The sequence below is a fragment of the Osmerus eperlanus genome, chromosome 2 (assembly GCF_963692335.1).
Source record: "Osmerus eperlanus chromosome 2, fOsmEpe2.1, whole genome shotgun sequence".
Taxonomy (NCBI): domain Eukaryota; kingdom Metazoa; phylum Chordata; class Actinopteri; order Osmeriformes; family Osmeridae; genus Osmerus; species Osmerus eperlanus.
Window position 1 is genome coordinate 15,794,507 of NC_085019.1, and position 18,226 is coordinate 15,812,732.

At 41.3% G+C, this 18,226-nt stretch overlaps 1 protein-coding gene and 1 long non-coding RNA gene across 4 annotated transcripts in view; one reads left to right on the forward strand and one right to left on the reverse strand.

Annotated features, from left to right (window-relative positions):
* The window catches only part of LOC134014332 (uncharacterized), a 209,221-nt gene that overhangs the window by 80,780 nt on the left and 110,215 nt on the right, over positions 1-18,226 (reverse strand). The gene's annotated exons all lie outside the window — the stretch shown is intronic.
* Positions 11,851-18,226, forward strand: part of LOC134014038 (ras-related protein Rab-40C) — a 91,634-nt gene continuing 85,258 nt past the window's right edge. Inside the window, exons 1-2 of one of the 3 annotated variants that reach the window (XM_062453871.1) lie at positions 11,851-13,172; positions 13,256-13,494. In XM_062453871.1, the coding sequence (XP_062309855.1) occupies positions 13,353-13,494 (142 nt within the window). In that variant the 5' untranslated portion in view covers positions 11,851-13,172; positions 13,256-13,352. Of the gene's footprint in view, positions 13,495-18,226 lie in introns of all 3 variants that reach the window. The other 2 variants (XM_062453880.1, XM_062453890.1) reach the window with 2 other exon arrangements.

An 18,226-nucleotide genomic window follows, 5' to 3' on the forward strand; every position in this document is an offset into this window, starting at 1 on the left:
TCATCAGTTTTTCAGGTAATCTTGAAACACAAAGAATCAAGGAGACTTTTTATTCAATTGTATAAAGTATTTTCATTGTTTAAAGTAGCCTATATGTTGACAAGCCTCTATATTACCTCTCCTCTGGCTTCCCCAATATTATAGGTGCAATATACTGTCCCCATGGGTGTATCCAGGCCCATTGGAAGACTCAGGGGGTGACTGCCTGGTGCCCCCATGGTTGAAAGTGTTTCTAAAATGCCCAGAGTGGCAAAAATTAGACCAAGTGCCCTACTGTCTGCCATTCACATTGTGAAATATGCTTGAGTGCACAGGATGCCCCATGCAATAAATGACAGTGTGCCCTCTATAAATGTAAAAACATGTCTTTATGAGTTCCTTTATAGTATAGAAAATGTGATGCAGTACCCTATAAGGTGCCCTTACAATGGCCTAAATTGGACTGTTCCCATGCCCTTACTTCCAATGGAAAAAGGTGCTGTTATGAAGTGCCCTTTATGCTGCCCCTACATGACAGTGTCCCAAATGTTGCCCTTTCCAAAGAAGACAATTAGATTCTGTGCCCAACAGTCTCCCCTAATGTTCCCAGTAGGGCATGCTTTCCCAAAGTGAGGCTGTGACAACACTTGGCACAGCCACAGTCTGTCACTGTCCAAGCCCCCTCTGGATCTGTGGAGGCAGACTATGTTAATTGGAAATACTCGTAATATAATAATGATAGTCATGCTGAGCAATTTTAAATGACTGTTCTGCCAAACAAAGTGTGCAGTTTGGGTCACCTTCTGATCTAAAAAGTCAGTGCTGGATCTGTGCAATACTAGTCATTTCAGTGAATCCCCATTTAAGTCATGGTTATCTTTCCCTTTTATCTTAAAGCTCAGCATTTATCCTATCAGTTAATAAATGTGTGTGTCAAAGTTATTTTGAAGTAATTTTTTATTTTGTTCAAGATGTGAAGACAAAAACATTATTAGCCCACATCAAGTGCAATTAACCATGGCCTTCTTCAGTGTTTTGAATTTTATCCTACAATTTTCAATTGCTGCCACGTTTTTTTTTGGGCTATTATTCTCAATCTCCTGTTGAATATCGGCCATAGGCTAGCCTGTCAGAACGGTTTCAGACAGCTCATCAAATTACGCTAATTATCAGTAGGCCTAAATGCATATATATATATGTAGATTTGGTAGGTCTACAATTTACGCATTTTAACGGTCGTAATGGTTTGACAAGTTGTCTCCCTTGCCATGTTAACCCTCGTGCTGCCTTCGGGTCACATGACCCAAAGGTTCATAACGAACCATCGTTGTGTTTACCCAATTTTACCCAATACAAAAACAAATAAAAATAATTTTCTTTTAACCTTCGCAATGTGGGGGGTCTGAGACAGCCCAACGGTTAAAAGAAAATGCTTCACTTTGTTTTTGTATGCGGTAAAGTTGTCGCAATACGACGGTGGGTCACAATGAATGATGGGTCAGAACGACCCGAAGATAACACAAGGGTTAATTGCGGCAACATTGCCCTTTTTGGGGATTTTGGTGAATCTGTGGGGGAAATAGATGAAAAATTCCCCACACTATTCTGTCCTAATATTTCTTTATCTCTAACTCTACCTATGTCCATCCAATCAGAAAAAGCTCTCCAATCAGGCTAAAATCTATTCTTTTCTCCACTTAAAAAAAAATTGTGTATCTATTTCTCTCCACGAACTTATTTCGCAATTCAATAAGGTCCTTAAAACAAAACGACCCCACACTCGAAAATCCACATTTATCAATCCATATTTGCATTTGCAAAAAACTATCGTTACCATACTTTTGTTTCATGTAATCGATGTTTGAACAGGTCAATTCTGCCTCCAGACCATTAATTTTTGAATTACAATCCATAAACCAACAATAACCAACAAAGAAAAATAAAGACACAATTACCCCTTTTCTTTTCTAAGAAACTTTCAAATTCCGACTTCACAACTTTTCAATGAAAATATACCCCAACTGCACAATCGTAAATTACAAATATTCAAACCAAAAAATAATTAAAATTTTGATTTTTGTAATTTGTATATAGCTTGAATAGTAGACACCATTAGTTACTCTTATTTCTTTTAATCTCAAAAAACATAACTTTCAATTAACAAAAATAAACGTGAACACGCGTGTAAAAACTCAAACCTTTGTTTTGAAAATCCCTCAGGATACGTCCTAACTTTTTCTTTTTTTTTTTGTTCTTCACCTTCAGGGACTCAAACCCTTTGTAAACACTCAGCTGATTACCTCACTAGTATACTTTTACTCTCGGGACTTAGAATCACGTTTAGGCCACGTTAATAAATAAGAACTGTTATGACCACCAAAGCCAATACAATTTCTCAAACTATCACAAACCCAACATATTCTAATCCTATAGGGTCTCAAACAGACACATAACACGAAATAACATGTGAATTTATCTCCCTCTATTTGTGTTCGTCAACACACTACCTCTATGTGTGTCCGTTGACACACTTCTGCAGACTTTTTTTTACGACTCCCACATAAAAGATAGGTTCATCAACCTTACCTTATTAATTTCGTACGACTTTACACGTACAGGACACAGTTTTACCTCTGCCCAATTACTAATTTAACCGAATTATTGACAATAGCCTAAAAAAACCACATTTAGACAATTTAATATCACACAGTGTCCAAAAAGAATATCTCACCGGTTCCTTTGAAGATCCCGCGTCAGCCACAAAACGTCCAACGGGCGCCCCCCCTGGCCCTGCTGTCTCACGCATGGCGGAAGGAAAGGCGGCTTTTTGCCGGAAGATCAATTCGCCGAGGGGAGCCGCCTGCTGAACGCCGTAGACCAATCGAGGATCCCCGTACTGGCCACCAAATGTCATGGTGGAAATTCAAGTGGCACTGTGTAGATCTGAATAGTCGAGATGGCGGTTTCAATATGATTTATTTAGTTTGTACAATTTAAGAATTAACAGAGTACTCTGGACCGGTCATAGCGAAATACATGCAGATGTAACCTACAGGTCGTCCGAGAGAGTGGTGAAGAACAACCCTAAAACCCTCTCTTATATAAACTTAGAACAAATGGTTCTTCTGATGGTCAATCCATCAATATAGCGGTCTCTGTGATTGGTCAGCACTGCTCAGTGACAGTTTGACTCCACATCAAGTGTCCCACAGTTCTTTGATGCCCCAGCTCCCTCTCTAAAGAAGGAGATGGTTAATGATACACAAACAGGACACAATCTCCTTGGCCAAAAGGTTAGGTCAGCTCGCTCAACTGAGATAACAATCTCCCCCAACCCCCAGACCTAACTAAGACCCACTGGCTCTTAGTTAGGTATCATTAAACAACACCATAAATACCTTAAGACAATCTGAGTGTCCATTCTACAGAGTAAACCACACCACAAAGCCTCAGTTTCTTACATTCGTCTGTCTATAACAAAGGAACTTACTTTTTACCGCTTAAAGAAACATAGATATTGTAACTATGTCAAAAACTGCCATAACAGTAGATAGCATCAAGTACGTGTGTGAATACACATGCTGTAACGTGAGTGTTGTACACTTCTTTGTTATTTGGATAACCGTTCTGCTGTTGGTGTTATGGTGCACGCGATATCCGCCTTTCCCCTCATTGAAATGACTGAGTGTGTACTTCTGCAAACCAGGGTTATCAGATGAGAATGGGCAAATTTGAGGCATCTTACAGCAACGGGGCTACAGCCATTGCGATACATCCATTGTAAACATTAGCGCATGGTGCCGCCCCTCCGCTCCTCATTAGCATTTAAAGCTACAGACACCAAAACAGCGCGTTCTGTGTCCTTGTGGGACTGCTAGTAGTGGCTGTAATTCTGCACCAAGGCTGAATTTCGGGAAAGAGACTTCTGATACAGTATTAGGGCTAAGGCCTATATAAAAGCATCCAAAAACAGCATGTCATGTCTCCTTGAAATAAACGCCTGTATATTTACAAGTGCAATTGCAGGCGTTAAATAAACGCCACATGCAAATCACTGCCCACAATTTCCCTAGCTCCTCCTGCAGTTATCTGGGCTAGTGTGATTTGATTATTCCCTGTATTTTCAAGTACCAGCCATAGAGTTAATATTACTAGAGTCAGGAGTCAGGTGGCTGAGCGGTTAGGGAAGCGGGCTTGTAATCAGAAGGTTGCCAGTTCGATTCCCGGCAGTGCCAGATGACGTTGTGTCCTTGGGCAAGGCACTTCACCCTACTTGCCTCGGGGGGAATGTCCCTGTACTTACTGTAAGTCACTCTGGATAAGAGCGTCTGCTAAATGACTAAATGTAAATGTCTAAATGTAGAGAAAGCAACTTTTGTCTTCCAAGATGGCGTCCCCATTCATTTCTATGAAAAGTGCTCAGTGGCGCAGTGAGGCAAGCGAGAGCACGAAACTGGACCGCGCCATCTTTCCACTTCCGACTCTTCCGGTCTAGCTTTAAACAGTGGCTCTTTTTTTCCCTAGCTCCGAGACCTCGTGCACGCTTGCAACTAGCTGTACACGTCACACTTTGCAACAACCAGTCGCGAGCATAGATTTATATGGTTGCGAGCGTGTGAGCTAAGGCATTGCAGTGGCAGAATGGGGTACAAGTCCGATAAGAATCAGAGACATGATGCAAACTTTACGGAAATGTATGCTGTCACTGTATAGTATTCCTTTCACTTGGTTTTTAGAAATAGGCTATAGGGCTAAATAGGCTATAGGGCTATTCTAGATGGAACTCATCACATATGTTGCTTTTCTTCTTTGTGATATGAGTATGATTTCCAACGCATTGTATCGGATTAAATAAACTGTTAACATGAACACTTAGCTCCGTCGTTGTTCTCGCCAGGCAAAGAAAGCTTAATAGTTATTTTTGTAACAGAAATCTTCCATAATGCAGACTTACCATAGCTTACTGTCAACTTTATATTCAAACGAAATGCCACGAAATTCACACTGCCTTCAATTTAACATCAGTGTAGAAATGTGGCCTGAGTTTTATATGTTCAACCTACAAAACCAAACGCCTATTAATGGATATAACGTGATCTAACAAGACTTGGTAATAATGTAATAAATTGAGAAGTGTGTCTAAAATATAGTCTACTTTATTGAACATGTGCCTTTGAAAGGGGCATATTAACAGAACTATATACAAGATGTTTCGATCAGATATAAGTGGGGGTGAAACAGAGTCACTGAGGTCCTTCATTGTCCCACAAAAGCAGTCTGGCTTGATGACACGATCAAAAAAAGGATAATGAGTGTGTTTAACAAAAGCTTCTGAAGGCAAGACTAATATTATTTAAATATATATCATTTCCTATTGTGGTTATCAGTTAAAGTATTAATCTTCGTCTTTGCTCCAGATAGACATGTCAACAATCTATGCTCACGCTTAACATAATATAATAACCATCATGTCATGAACGTTTTTACGAAAAATCAAATCTGTTTTAAAATAACGGGAATTAACTATATTAACAACATTTCATGTATGTGTGACAACCATTTGCTAAACTTGCTACAACAGGGCAGGCAACTGAAGCCATTTCTTTCAGCTCCAGGTAAATCGGCTATCGGCCAATGTGAACTTTTGTGCTCGTGCCCTGTTAGTATCCGCGAGCACATTTGCAGGCAACTTTTATTGACGTAAGCAAATACATGGGGTGCTAGTTTACCCATTTCGGATTGGTTTCAAACTGAGCAAAAATCAGGAAAAATTCTTCTATGAAAAAGCTAGTAGTATGAGCCATGTTCGAGAATCGAACAAAAATTATTGGGGGAGATAGTTTTGTAAATGTTGACTGGAGTTAATAGAATAAAAACGACCGGAAGAGCCGGAAGAGTTAGTCTAGTTCCATCTAGAATAGCCCTATAGCCTATTTAGCCCTATAGCCTATTTCTAAAAACCAAGTGAAAGGAATACTATACAGTGACAGCATACATTTCCGTAAAGTTTGCATCATGTCTCTGATTCTTATCGGACTTGTACCCCATTCTGCCACTGCAATGCCTTAGCTCACACGCTCGCAACCATATAAATCTATGCTCGCAACTGGTTGTCGCAAAGTATGACGTGTACAGCTATTTGCATGCGTGCACGAGGTCTCTGAGCTAGGGAAAAAAAGAGCCACTGTTTAAAGCTAGACCGGAAGAGTCATGGAAAGAAAGAAGGAAAAAAGTGGAAAGAAGTGGAAAGATGGCGCGGTCCAGTTTCGTGCTATCGCTTGCCTCACCGCGCCACTGAGCACTTTTCATAGAAATGAATGGGGACGCCATCTTGGAAGATAAAAGTTGCTTCCTCTAGTAATATTAACTCTATGGCGGCCATACTGGGCGAGATCGGTAGGGCATATGGCGGCGATCTGTTTGGAAGTGACGTAGGTGGCATCTATGAATTGTGGTTTATTTAATATTAATAACGATGGCTTGAAGAATGCATTATAAAATTACTCAAATAAAAATATTTCATAGAAGTATCGGTATCGGTATTGATATCGACGATACTGGTCTTGAAAGTACTTGGTATCGGATCGAAAAGAAAATGATTGGTATCGCCCATCCCTATAGTAGACTACTGTTTCCGAAAGTAGATGTACTTCCTTAACCCTTGTGTTATCTTCGGGTCATTCTGACCCATCAGTCATTGTGACCCACCGCCGTATTGCGACAAATTTACCTCATACAAAAACAAAGTGAAGCATTTTCTTTTAACCGTTGGGCTGTCTCAGATCCCCCACATTGCAAAGGTTAAAAGAAAATAATTGTTATTTGTTTTTGTATTGGGTAAAATTGGGTAAACACAACGATGGTTCGTTATGAACCTTTGGGTCATGAGACCCGAAGGCAGCACAAGGGTTAATAATATCAGCTTATATTGTACATTACACTTCACAATTGTGTTTCGTATCACAAGTAAAATGAGTAAATAATTATCACCCTGGCCTCTTTTCTTGAGGCGTTTCTGCAGCTGCCTTGCAGTAAAGCTATAGTTAGCCTATATCTATCTCCCAGAAGTAGTGTCGTACGTGAACGATTCGTTCATTTTGAACGAATCATTAGGATGATTGACTCGGGAGTAACGAGTAGTCTCAGAGAGCGATTCGTTTCTCGTGGCCGAAAAAAAAAGTTACAATAACAAAACCTATAATTATCACTTGTGAACGAATATCATTCACGTCTTACTAAAGGCGAAAGTGATAGAAGTAAACAAATAGCCTACTTTCTGTTTCCTCTTCTGAGCCTATGCAAGTCACGTGAAAAATTATCCAAAGACTCGTACCCGAAGACCCAGTCAAAATGAACTAATCATTTCTGTTTCCTCTAGCTAGGCAGTACTGAGCCTATGCAGGTCACGTGAAAAATGATCCAAAGACTCATACCCGGCAGATGAACGAATCATTGATCCGAAGACTCGGTTGGCAGAAGAACGAAACATTGATCCGAAGACACGGTTGGGAAGTGAACGAAACATTGATCCGAAGACTCGGTTGTCAGAAGAACGAAACAGTAAGACGTGAATGATATTCGTTCACAAGTAATAATTACAGGTTTTGTTATTTAGACTTTTTTGTACTTTACTTACAGTAAGTGCAGTGTCATTGTTTGCCGCGATAATTAAATGTTAGTGTGAAATGACCATTTTGAATCATACAAACTGTCATGATGCATTATTTTAATCCAGGAATTTCTTTTAAAATAGTATCTTCTGGTTTACATGAGAATGTGATAAATGTTTGCAGTGGACGTATTAAAGCCAGGGAATTGGCTAAAAATCCCCCCCCCCCCATTGAAATGAACGAATGACTCGAAAAAAGATTTGTTAATTTTACTGAACGAGATTCAAAGAACCGAGTCAGTAAAATGATCCGAACCTCCCATCACTACCCAGAAGTTAACGACCTGCGAAACGAATGTTCTGCCAGAGGTAGTCACGCGTGTTTTCGTGACGTTAGTGACGTTAGTCACGTCAGTAACTGTGGCTAGCAAGTTAGCCACCGTTAGCTTCACTTTTTTGCCACAAAAACGTAATTCCTACTGAAACCATGCAATGGAACGTAAATAAAAATACAAACACTCAATCGCTACCAAGACGAAACTTTTGACACCGACGTTCTCTATGTGGTCCAAATATTGAGGGATCCTTAGGGGTGCGAAAAGAAACATGAAATATATATGTGAGAGAACAAAGGCCGAAGGCAAAGCACACCCAATAATAAGATATATGTGAGAGAACAATGTTTTTGCTCTTGTTAGTTAGCTGTAACGGTTTTAAATTCTTGTACTCGCTGTGAAATATTTTACTGTTGATTGTTTTTCTACAGGTACACTCTTGCACTTTTTGAGTTTCATGTTGTTTAATCGTAAATTGTTTAACTGCATGCTCTTATGGTTCTTCCCTTTGGCACTTATTTGTTTTTTCACAATGTATGCCTCATGTTTTGGCTGCTCGCAATGTTTGGGGCTATCTCGTTGTTATGATCAGTGACCTATGCTCTTTTGTAAAGCTCTCTCTTGGAAGTTGCTTTGGATAAAATCGTCTGCTAAATGCGTAAATGTAAATGTAGAACAAAGGTTGTGTCCTTGCCAAAGGCAAAGCACACCCAATTAAATGTCAATCAGCTTCCAATTGCCAGGGATATCGAATTACATTTTGGGGTGGCACCTGGGGTGGCCAGTCCGATATCATGTACGGTCAAATCTTGGGTGAGAACCTCCTTCCCTCAGCCAGGGCTTAAAAATGGGTCGTGGATGGGTATTCCAGCATGACAATGACCCAAAACAAATGGCCAAGGCAACAAAGGAGTGGCTCAAGAAGAAGCACATTAAGGTCCTGGAGTAGCCTAGCCAGTCTCCAGACCTTAATCCCATAGAAAATTTGTGGAGGGAGCTGAAGGTTCGAGCCGCCAAATGTCAGCCTCGAAACCTTAATTAATTGGAGAAGATCTGCAAATTGGAGTGGGAAAAAGATCCCTCCTGAGATGTGTGCAAACCTGGTGGCCAACTACAAAAAGCGTCTGACCTCTGATCGCCAACAAGGGTTACAAAGTCATGTTTTGTACAAGGGCCAAATACTTATTTCACTCATTAAAATATAAATTTACAACAATTTTGACATGCGTTTTTCTGGATTTTGTTGTTGTTATTCTGTCTCTCACTGTTCAAATAAACCTACCATTAGAATTATAGACTGATCCTTTCTTTGTCAGTGGGCAAACGTACAAAATCAGCAGGGGATCAACATTTTTTAATCCCCTCACTGTATTTGGTGTTCACTATTTTTTATAATGTTTTCAGTATATTATTTTGGATAGACTCTTAATGGAGCTGACCCACTGGCTCTAAACCAAGGACATTTTTATGTATTTGGTGCCGGAGTGTGGGGTGGTTTTCCTCTGGAAAAAGCATTGCAAAGGGAGATACAGTGCATCCGGAAAGTATTCACAGCCCTTCACTTTTTCCACATTATGTTACAGACATATTCCATAACGGATTAAATGCATTTTTTCCTCAAAATTCTAAAAACTGATTGGGAAATCTATTACAGATAAAATACGAAAAATCACAAAATTCACTGCCTTTGCCATGAAACTCAAAATTGAGCTCAGGTGCATCCTGTTTCCACTGATCATCCTTGAACTTGATTTGAGTCCACCTGTGGTAAATTCAGTTGATTGGACATGATTTGTAAGGCAAACACCTGTCAATATAAGGTCCCACAGTTAACAGTGCATGTCAGAGCACAAACCAAGCCACGAAGTCCAAGGAATTGTCTGTAGACCGCCGAGACAGGATTGTATCGAGGCACAGATCTGGGGAAGCGTACAGAAAAATGTCTGCAGCATTGAAGATCCCAATGAGCACAGTGGCCTCCATCATCCATAAATGGAAGAAGTTTGGAACCACCAGGACTCTTCCTAGAGTTGGCCACCCGTTCAAACTGAGCAATCGGGGGAGAAGAGCCTTACGGTACATTACCAAGATAATCGGGCAGATTTTCGTCCAATTTCCCCCTTCCGACAATCCTAGGTAATGTCCTGACAATCCTAGGTAATGTCCCGATTATCTATTGATTATCTTATCAGATTTTCCCTTAGTGTGAGGTGTGTTAAGAGTGACCGAACTTGCTCGGAAGAACATCGGAGCCGCCCCGATTGCGAATCGTAAGATCAGAAATCCTGATGTTTGGGGGGAACCCCGAGGACAAACACCACACACTATAGGGGCAAAACGGTTAATTCTTTTCGGATTTTTTTGTCCTCAAGTTTGTGGTCTCTCACATTTTGAAAATCTTAAAAGATTAAAAAAATATTTTTGTGTGTACCCAGCATTAGCCAGGGAGGTGACCAAGAAACCATTGGTCACTGACAAGAGCTCTAGTGAATGTTCTCCTCCAAGAGAGGAGAACCTTCCAGAAGGACAACCGTCTCTGTACCACTCCACCAATCAGGCCGGTAGAGTGGCCAGATGGAAGCTACTCCTCAGTAAAAGGCACATGACAGCCTGCCTGGAGTTTGCCAAAGGGCACCTGAAGGACTCTCAGACCATGAGAAACATAATTCTCTGGTCTGATGAAATAAAGATTGAACTCTTTGACCTGAATGCCAAGCGTCATGTCTGTAGGAAACCAGGCACCGCTCATCACCTGGCCAATACCATCCCTACAGTGGAGCATGGTGGTGGCAGTATCATGCTGTAGGGATGTTTTTCAGCAGCAGGACCTGGGAGACTATTCATGATCGAGGAAAGCTGAATGCAGCAATGTACAGAGACATCTTTGATAACCTGCTCCAGAGCGCTCTGGACCTTAGACTGGGGCAAATGTTCATCTTCCAACAGGACAACGACCCTAAGCACACAGGCAAGATAACAAAGGAGTGGCTTCGGGACAACTCTGGCTGGGCCACTCAAGGACATTCACAGAGCCCAAACTTGAACCCGATTGAACATTTCTGGAGAGATCTGAAAATGGCTGTGCACCGACGCTCCCCATCCAACCTGATGGAGCTTGAGGCCCTGCAAAGAAGAATGGGAGAAACTGACCAAAAATAGGTGTGCCAAGCTTGTAGCATCATACTCAAAGACTTGAGGCTGTAATTGCTGCCAAAGGTGCTTGAACACTTTATACATGTTATATTTTTGTTCGTAATTTTGGAAAATCTATTAAATATTAAACAAACTGGTGTGTGTGTGTGTGGAAAAAAAATTGAATTCCAGAATTATACAATTTTGGAATAAGGCTGTAACAACGTGGTGCCATAAAGTGAAGCCCTGTGAAAACTGTCTGGCTGCCATGAAGTTTCACATTGATACAGACCATCAGACAATTGTATACTTGATTCAACACAACAAACCAAGTGTGTTATATTACAGTACATTTAGTACACGCTCTTATCCAGAGCGACTTACAGTAAGTACAGGGACATTCCCCTGAGGTAAGTAGGGTGAAGTGCCTTGCCCAAGGACACAACATTATTTGACACGGCCAGGAATCGAACCAGCAACCTTCTGATTACTAGCCCGATTCTCTAACCGCTCAACCACTTGACTTATATTATAGGCTGTGTGGTTTATTTATTTGGTCCGTTTGTCATTTGCTGATTAAAAGACTTTCACCTTAATTTTCAACCTGGTCTTGCATTGTTGACAGTAATTTTGATGGAGTTTGGCTACACACCTACATCAATCATGTGAATAGATATCCAATGAGCTTGGCGAATGGGCAGGACTTTGATAAGGGGGCGGGAATTGCGAGCGCCAGACATTGACAGCGCAGTGTGTAGATGAATGTCAGGACTGTTGTGCATCGCTATCATGAATATGATTTAGCATGGAGAGAAATTGGAAGATAACACGGACTGAGATTATAAAATACTTTTGCAATGACCTTTACTGTACGGTCAGGACTTGATGATATCCGTATCAAGATTTGTCTGCAGATTACAGCAAACAAGTTTTGGGTACAACCACAGATTTTTTTTAAAAGTTCCACATTTGTCGGGACGAAAGAAAGGGGCCTGAATTCAGATCTCGTCCGGGTGAAGTTATTGCCTCCTTCTCTGGCTTGGTCGGCTAGGTTTGTTGCAAGCTAACTAGCTTAGTAGCTATCTTAACACAAGTTATTCACAGCTAACAATAGGCTACACAACTACCAAATGTAACCATATCATCAGATTTTTTAAATGGAAGTTTAAGAGTTAACATATTCATTGAATCATCTATTTTATTTAACTTTCTAGCCTGGCAAAAACCTGGTATTGCTGACTAGCTTCCCTGTGAATTGTATGGCTTGGCACTTGTTAGCTGGCGAAGTACTGTACAGTAGCTAGCTAGGCTACTAGTACCGCTAACTGGCTAGAATTTCGTGGTACTAGCTACCACCTCCGGTCTTGACAGGTACACTAGCTTCTAGCCAGATGTTTCAGCTATCGGTTACGGGAAATGTTTTTTGTTGAATCGACTATATCTGTCTATCTTTGCTAAACTGTTTTGGGGATATAAGCACAGCTAGCTAGTACTGGTAGCAGTAGGAATCTGGCTAACGAAGGTTAGCTGGTTTACGCCATTCGAACAATGAGATCGAACAGGACCCCAGGAGCTGTGTCCTACTAGCTAGTTTTGGCCGGTGATGCGATCTTGATAATTACATATTCGTGTAACCTAGCAGGTCATCAGTCTGACATTATCACAAAAATATGTACATTTTGTTCTCGAGAGTCGATACTGCCAAATTACACTTTATCTTACAGTCTGTTAATAAGGACTACAACAGTTAGCCATCTATCTTTATTGTCTAGCTAAATGTTTTAAAACTAGTTTTGGCTGAAAAAATATGAGGTGACTTGCTTTGTGCTGGTTATATAGTTGGTGTATCACTCCTTAAAGTTGGAGCGTATTTATCTATTTATTCATTTTTACCTCCGGACCTATTTGAAGGATGTTTTGCTATTCAACCCCTCCACCCCATTCTCGAAGGCCAGCTTGTTCTAAGTGGAAGTACATTTGACACATTAGCTATGTTTACCTTTTTCATGACATGACGCCCTGTTGTGAGCTGAAATAACTTCACCCTGATCAACATTCAACTCTACTGGAACTATACAGAGGATAAGAAGTTTACCACACACTCCTCCTCCCTGCTAGTAAACGCCATCGCCAGACAGGTTCATGACATAACTTCCTTCCGGTTCTGAAACGTATATATTTTCTGATATATTTTTTTAAGAACCCCCACATTCTCTGCTTTCCTCACTGGGGCCCATCTGTACGTTTCCTCTCTGCCCTCTCCTCCCACTTTGTGGGGGGCACCGAGGTGAGGGAAGATGGGCACCCAGGGCAGCCCAGTGAAGAGCTATGACTACCTTCTCAAGTTTCTGCTGGTGGGAGACAGTGATGTCGGGAAAGGAGAGATACTGGACAGCCTGCAGGATGGCTCTGCGGAGTCCCCCTATGCCTACAGTAGTGGTGAGACCAACATTTTCTTAAACATTCCAATGTTGTCATAGCCAGGCCTATACACTAGCTAGCTAATCACATCCCTACTTAGAAACATGTTTTTTGCTCCCCAGCAATTTGCACGTGTAGGCCGCATGTTGACAGTTGGCGCTCCTCCTCTCCAGAATGTTAAGGCTGTTTTAATACAAACACATTACTGACAAATTGCAACTAAATCCAGGCGCACTCAACACTGTTAAACACTTACATTCTGAGAATCTTTCATGACTGGGAGCTACAGGAGTCTGTGTTTGTGCTATTGATGAATACTAGACATTGTAGTTGGAGTGGTAGATGGCTATAATACAACATTTCAACAATATAGAAGCCGTTACAGCGCAGAGCTGTTTTTGACTTCACAGACCCAGAACAAGACCTGTACATGGGGGTGTACAAGCTTCTGCTTGCGGAATGAATGCTCTGTGACACGTTTGATATAACTTGAGAGGCTTCTCTTTATTCGTGGTGTGCCAGGTATATAAGGTCTCGCATGCTATATCCTACTGCCTTGCTCTCCGGCCCCCTTGTGGTAGCCTCATCTCCATGCCCATAACATTACGCCATTAACTAGATCCAGTTACATGACATCTTCCTCCTTTTGAGTTGTAGGCTAATTAACGGCATTGAGCTAACGGAGTGCAGCATCTCTTCTTAAAGATGCTGTAAAGTGGAATTGAAAATGAGTTTTAAGTTCATCACACCACAGAAGAATGTGTTGTGAACTACCCATCCAAATTCGAATGGGAAAAAAACACAGAGAAGTATGTTAAATTAGGCTTTGAAATCGTCTTCTTTGCTTGAGACTGGGGGGACGTTTTGCCTGAAGGAGCTGAAGCTCCGCCCCCTCGAATTTATTGAATTTAGCAACAACAGCAACTAGTTAAAGTTAACAACAGCAACTAGCTAAATCAATTGCAGATATCAGAACAGACCTACAAGCAGTCTCTGAGTGTTTTATGTGTTAATTACTTTGTCTTTGACAATTGTTTGACAATCGTACTTTGTCTTTGCATATATTTTATTTTATTGTATATTTTATTTAATTCTAATTCCACTTAGTACTGCTAGTTTATGTACCCATAGTATAGATAGTCCACATATTTAAACTTTAGGTCCCTATATGTTTATTGTATGCACCTTCCTGCCAAAGCAAATTCCTTGTCTTTGCAAACTTTCATGGCGAATAAATCCCATTCTGATTCTGATACCAGCTGAGTAACAATGCAACCGTCTGTGATCTGACGTAGATGGGTCGCTGTGACGTAAAAAAAACGTCGGGTTTTTGCCCCGCCTATACAAAACCTGAGCTGAAAACGGGAGAGAAACTGTTCAACGGTCTAACTCCACATTTCAGTGCGACAAAGTTTGCGCGCTTTGCACATGCTTTCAGGAACTAATTTCACATTTATATAATGTACTGAGAAGCAAATCATGGAATTTGCTTTACAGCATCTTTAAGAAAATGAACAGTTTACAGTGGAAATTAAATCTAACAGTACGTGACTGAAACTCAAGCTCTCAGCTGTTGAGTTGAAAGTTATAACTCATAAGACACCTTTTATAAGCCTTAACATTAGCTTCTGTAAATGCTATGACTAAACAATATCCACATCAAAAGTGTTTTAAACAATGAACATCCACATGTCTCCTTAAAATGTTAACAATAAACATCTGTCTTTTCTTTTAGTTTCTCCACATTTCACTTCCCTTTTTTTCTTCTAATTCGTACTTAAGGAAATGGGGTAACCTGAGGTAATGAGGTAGACTACTCATGTACCTCCATAGCTGCTGGAGATTATTCTGCTCCAATAGGCAAGCTATGTGTTAATCACAAAGTCTTTCAGTCTCTCTGGTGGACGGATAATTCTCCCCCGTGGAGCCTGAGCAGTGGTCTGTACCACGGGCCCCGCCCCGGTGGAACAATCTGTCTAACAGGTGAAGGTGGGGAATGTTCAGCCACCTGCGTGTCCTCTGTTGTGTCTGGGTCTTGTGTAGGAAGGAACGTCAGGCGCAAGTGTCGCTTGTCCCTATGTAGTGTCCCATGGTCCGTTTGGATCAGGTAGGACCTCGGAGTTGGGTGTGGCATTTGGACTGTCCCTGTTGTCGTCCAGCCTGACTCACCATCAAGTTTCACTGTCACCCGGATTGAGAGGTAGAAGTTGTTTGGCACCGTGGCGTTTGTTGTAGGCACGCCTGTAGCTGGGAGTCAGCTTGGCGCACTTTTGTGACGTCGGGCCATTTTGGAGACAGTACTTTGTTGACTGTAGGCACTGTTGTTTTGATCTGTCGGCCCATCATCAGCTGAGAAGGACTGCAACCCGTGGCATGCAGCGGAGTAGCTCTAGCTCATGAGAGCCAGGAACAGGTCAGCCTGCCAGAGAATCCTTTTCGCCGTTTGCACTGCCCTCTCAGCCTCCCCATTGGCCTGAAGGTAGTGGGGGCTGGAGGTAATGTGTTTAAAGTCATAAGTCACAGAAAAGTGTTTAAACTCCTTACTTGAAAACTGTCTTCCATTGTCTGTGTGTAGCTCATCTGGACACCCCCACCTGGCAAATGTTTTTCAGCCGAGCACAGGTGGTGTCACTCGTCATGTTGGGCAGATGGGCTATTTCAAGATAGCGAGAGAAATAATCAATAACGATCAGATAGTTCTGCTTTGCATACTCACAGATGTCCGCTCCAATCTTTTGCCAGGGCCTTTGTTGCAGCGGTGTCGTTATCAGAGGCTCCTTCCTCTGTGTTGGTCTGACCTCCATACATTCTGGGCATGTTGTCAGTAGGTCCTGAATCTCGCTCTCCAGACCAGGCCACCACACGCTCATGTGTGACATTTAGTGATGCCCTGGTGCCCATCGTGCAAACGTTGCAATATGTCACTTCTCATGCTGTGCGGGATGACGCTACAGTCGCCATAAAGCACAAGACCTTCTGACACAGACAGTCTATTCCTCCACTGGTGGTATGCTCTTGCTTGAGCTGGAATGTTATTCACATGTTTTGGCCAACCTTCGATCACCTGTCTGCTCACCACTCACAGTTCTCTGTCCATGCTCGTCTCCTGCTTGATCCTGTCCAGCTTCAGCTGAGACACGGGACATGCTTCATACTGAGACATTGCATATTAGTTCACACACTTCACTGTGTATGAAGGGTAGGGGCTGTCTAGATAGTGTGTCAGCTACTGTCAGTGTTTTCCCCGGAACATACTCTTTTCACCCAAATAAACGTACCGATACGTTTATTTTTTTTACCCAAAAAATACACCCGGTACGTTTTTATTTTGGACGGTACGTTTATTTATTTTAAATCGAGACATAATTTTAGAAAATTCCATGCATTTTTTTCAGAAGGGAAGATAAATTTTAACTCTTTGATGTGAAAACTTTAGCTACCTTAGCTAGCTAGCTACTGGCAAGTAGCTTACATTAGCTAACGACGTTAGCTACCAACTGAAGGTTGTCAGTGCAAGCTAGTAAATGTTAGCCAGAGCCTCATTATGGCTCTGATGTTAGCTCTAGCTACTGTACACTCACATAACGGTTCCCATTCAGCACACCAGCATGACAGTCACAACCTATAGACAACGAGCCTCTCATCGTCAAATAAAAACCCCAGGGTATTTACTTTTTTATATTTGCGAACTCAAGTAAAGTAAAAAAGAAATTTACCTTTAGTCTTCTGCTGTCGTGTCAGTGTCAACTCCGTGGTTACAGGTATATCACAGCACCTGCAATTGTGCTGCGCGGCAGTCGTGTCTACTATAAGTTTGTTGAGGTATACCAGTAGTCATGGCATGTTTGTTATTTGACAGCTTTGTAACTATGTATTTCCAAGCTACAGGCATTGAAGTATTTTCCTAGCAATGCTTTATTTGGTAGTGGTTGTCATGTTGACTGTAAGCTGTTTTAGGAAAAGTGATAGTACTAGTACATGTATTTTTGTTACTAGACAGCCTCTTTTTTTTAAAGCCCGACGTGCACGAATACACCTGTACAAATGCAAATGAAATTTCCACTCAAAATGCTGACAAAAGTTTGATTTACGATTTCCAACGCAGCCTCCATTGGTATTCTTAACCTGGAATGATAATATATAGTGCAGTGTTTCCTCTATGGCTACATTTCTTCCACCACGGTATCAGAAATCAGGCTGTACAAAATTTTAGGCCGTCTATCAGCAGTGATTGTTAGAGTGCATGTCGGAGAATTGCACGGACACGCGCTTCACACCGCAGTTGAGATTGCGTGTGTGTGTCCTTGAGAACTGTAAGTCGTATAACTTATGTTGTCAGTTCATTTAAGCCTGTTATTGTACAAGTCTATAGTTCTTGCAAATTGAAATCAAGTTAACTGGTGATTTTCATTGTTTGTATTCTTCCCCTGCTAAATTGTCTGTTGATTCGATAGCGATTGCTGCCCTTGCTCAGGTTTGTATTTTAGGTGCATTATTATGCTGAAGTAGTTTTAATTAATAAAAAGTGGGTTTATTGTTATTATTTGCTACAGAATGCTTAGCCTATAAAGATCAAATGAAGCAGGCAGTGTACATTCTTCAGAGTGGCCTACCTTAATCGATAGGCTAGGCTGACCATTTACAATAAGTTGTTACGTCAATTATTGATTGGCAGAATTTATGCCATTTAGAACATACTTTATGAGTGTAAAGTGTCTTTAACCCTTGTGCTGCCTTCGGGTCACATGAC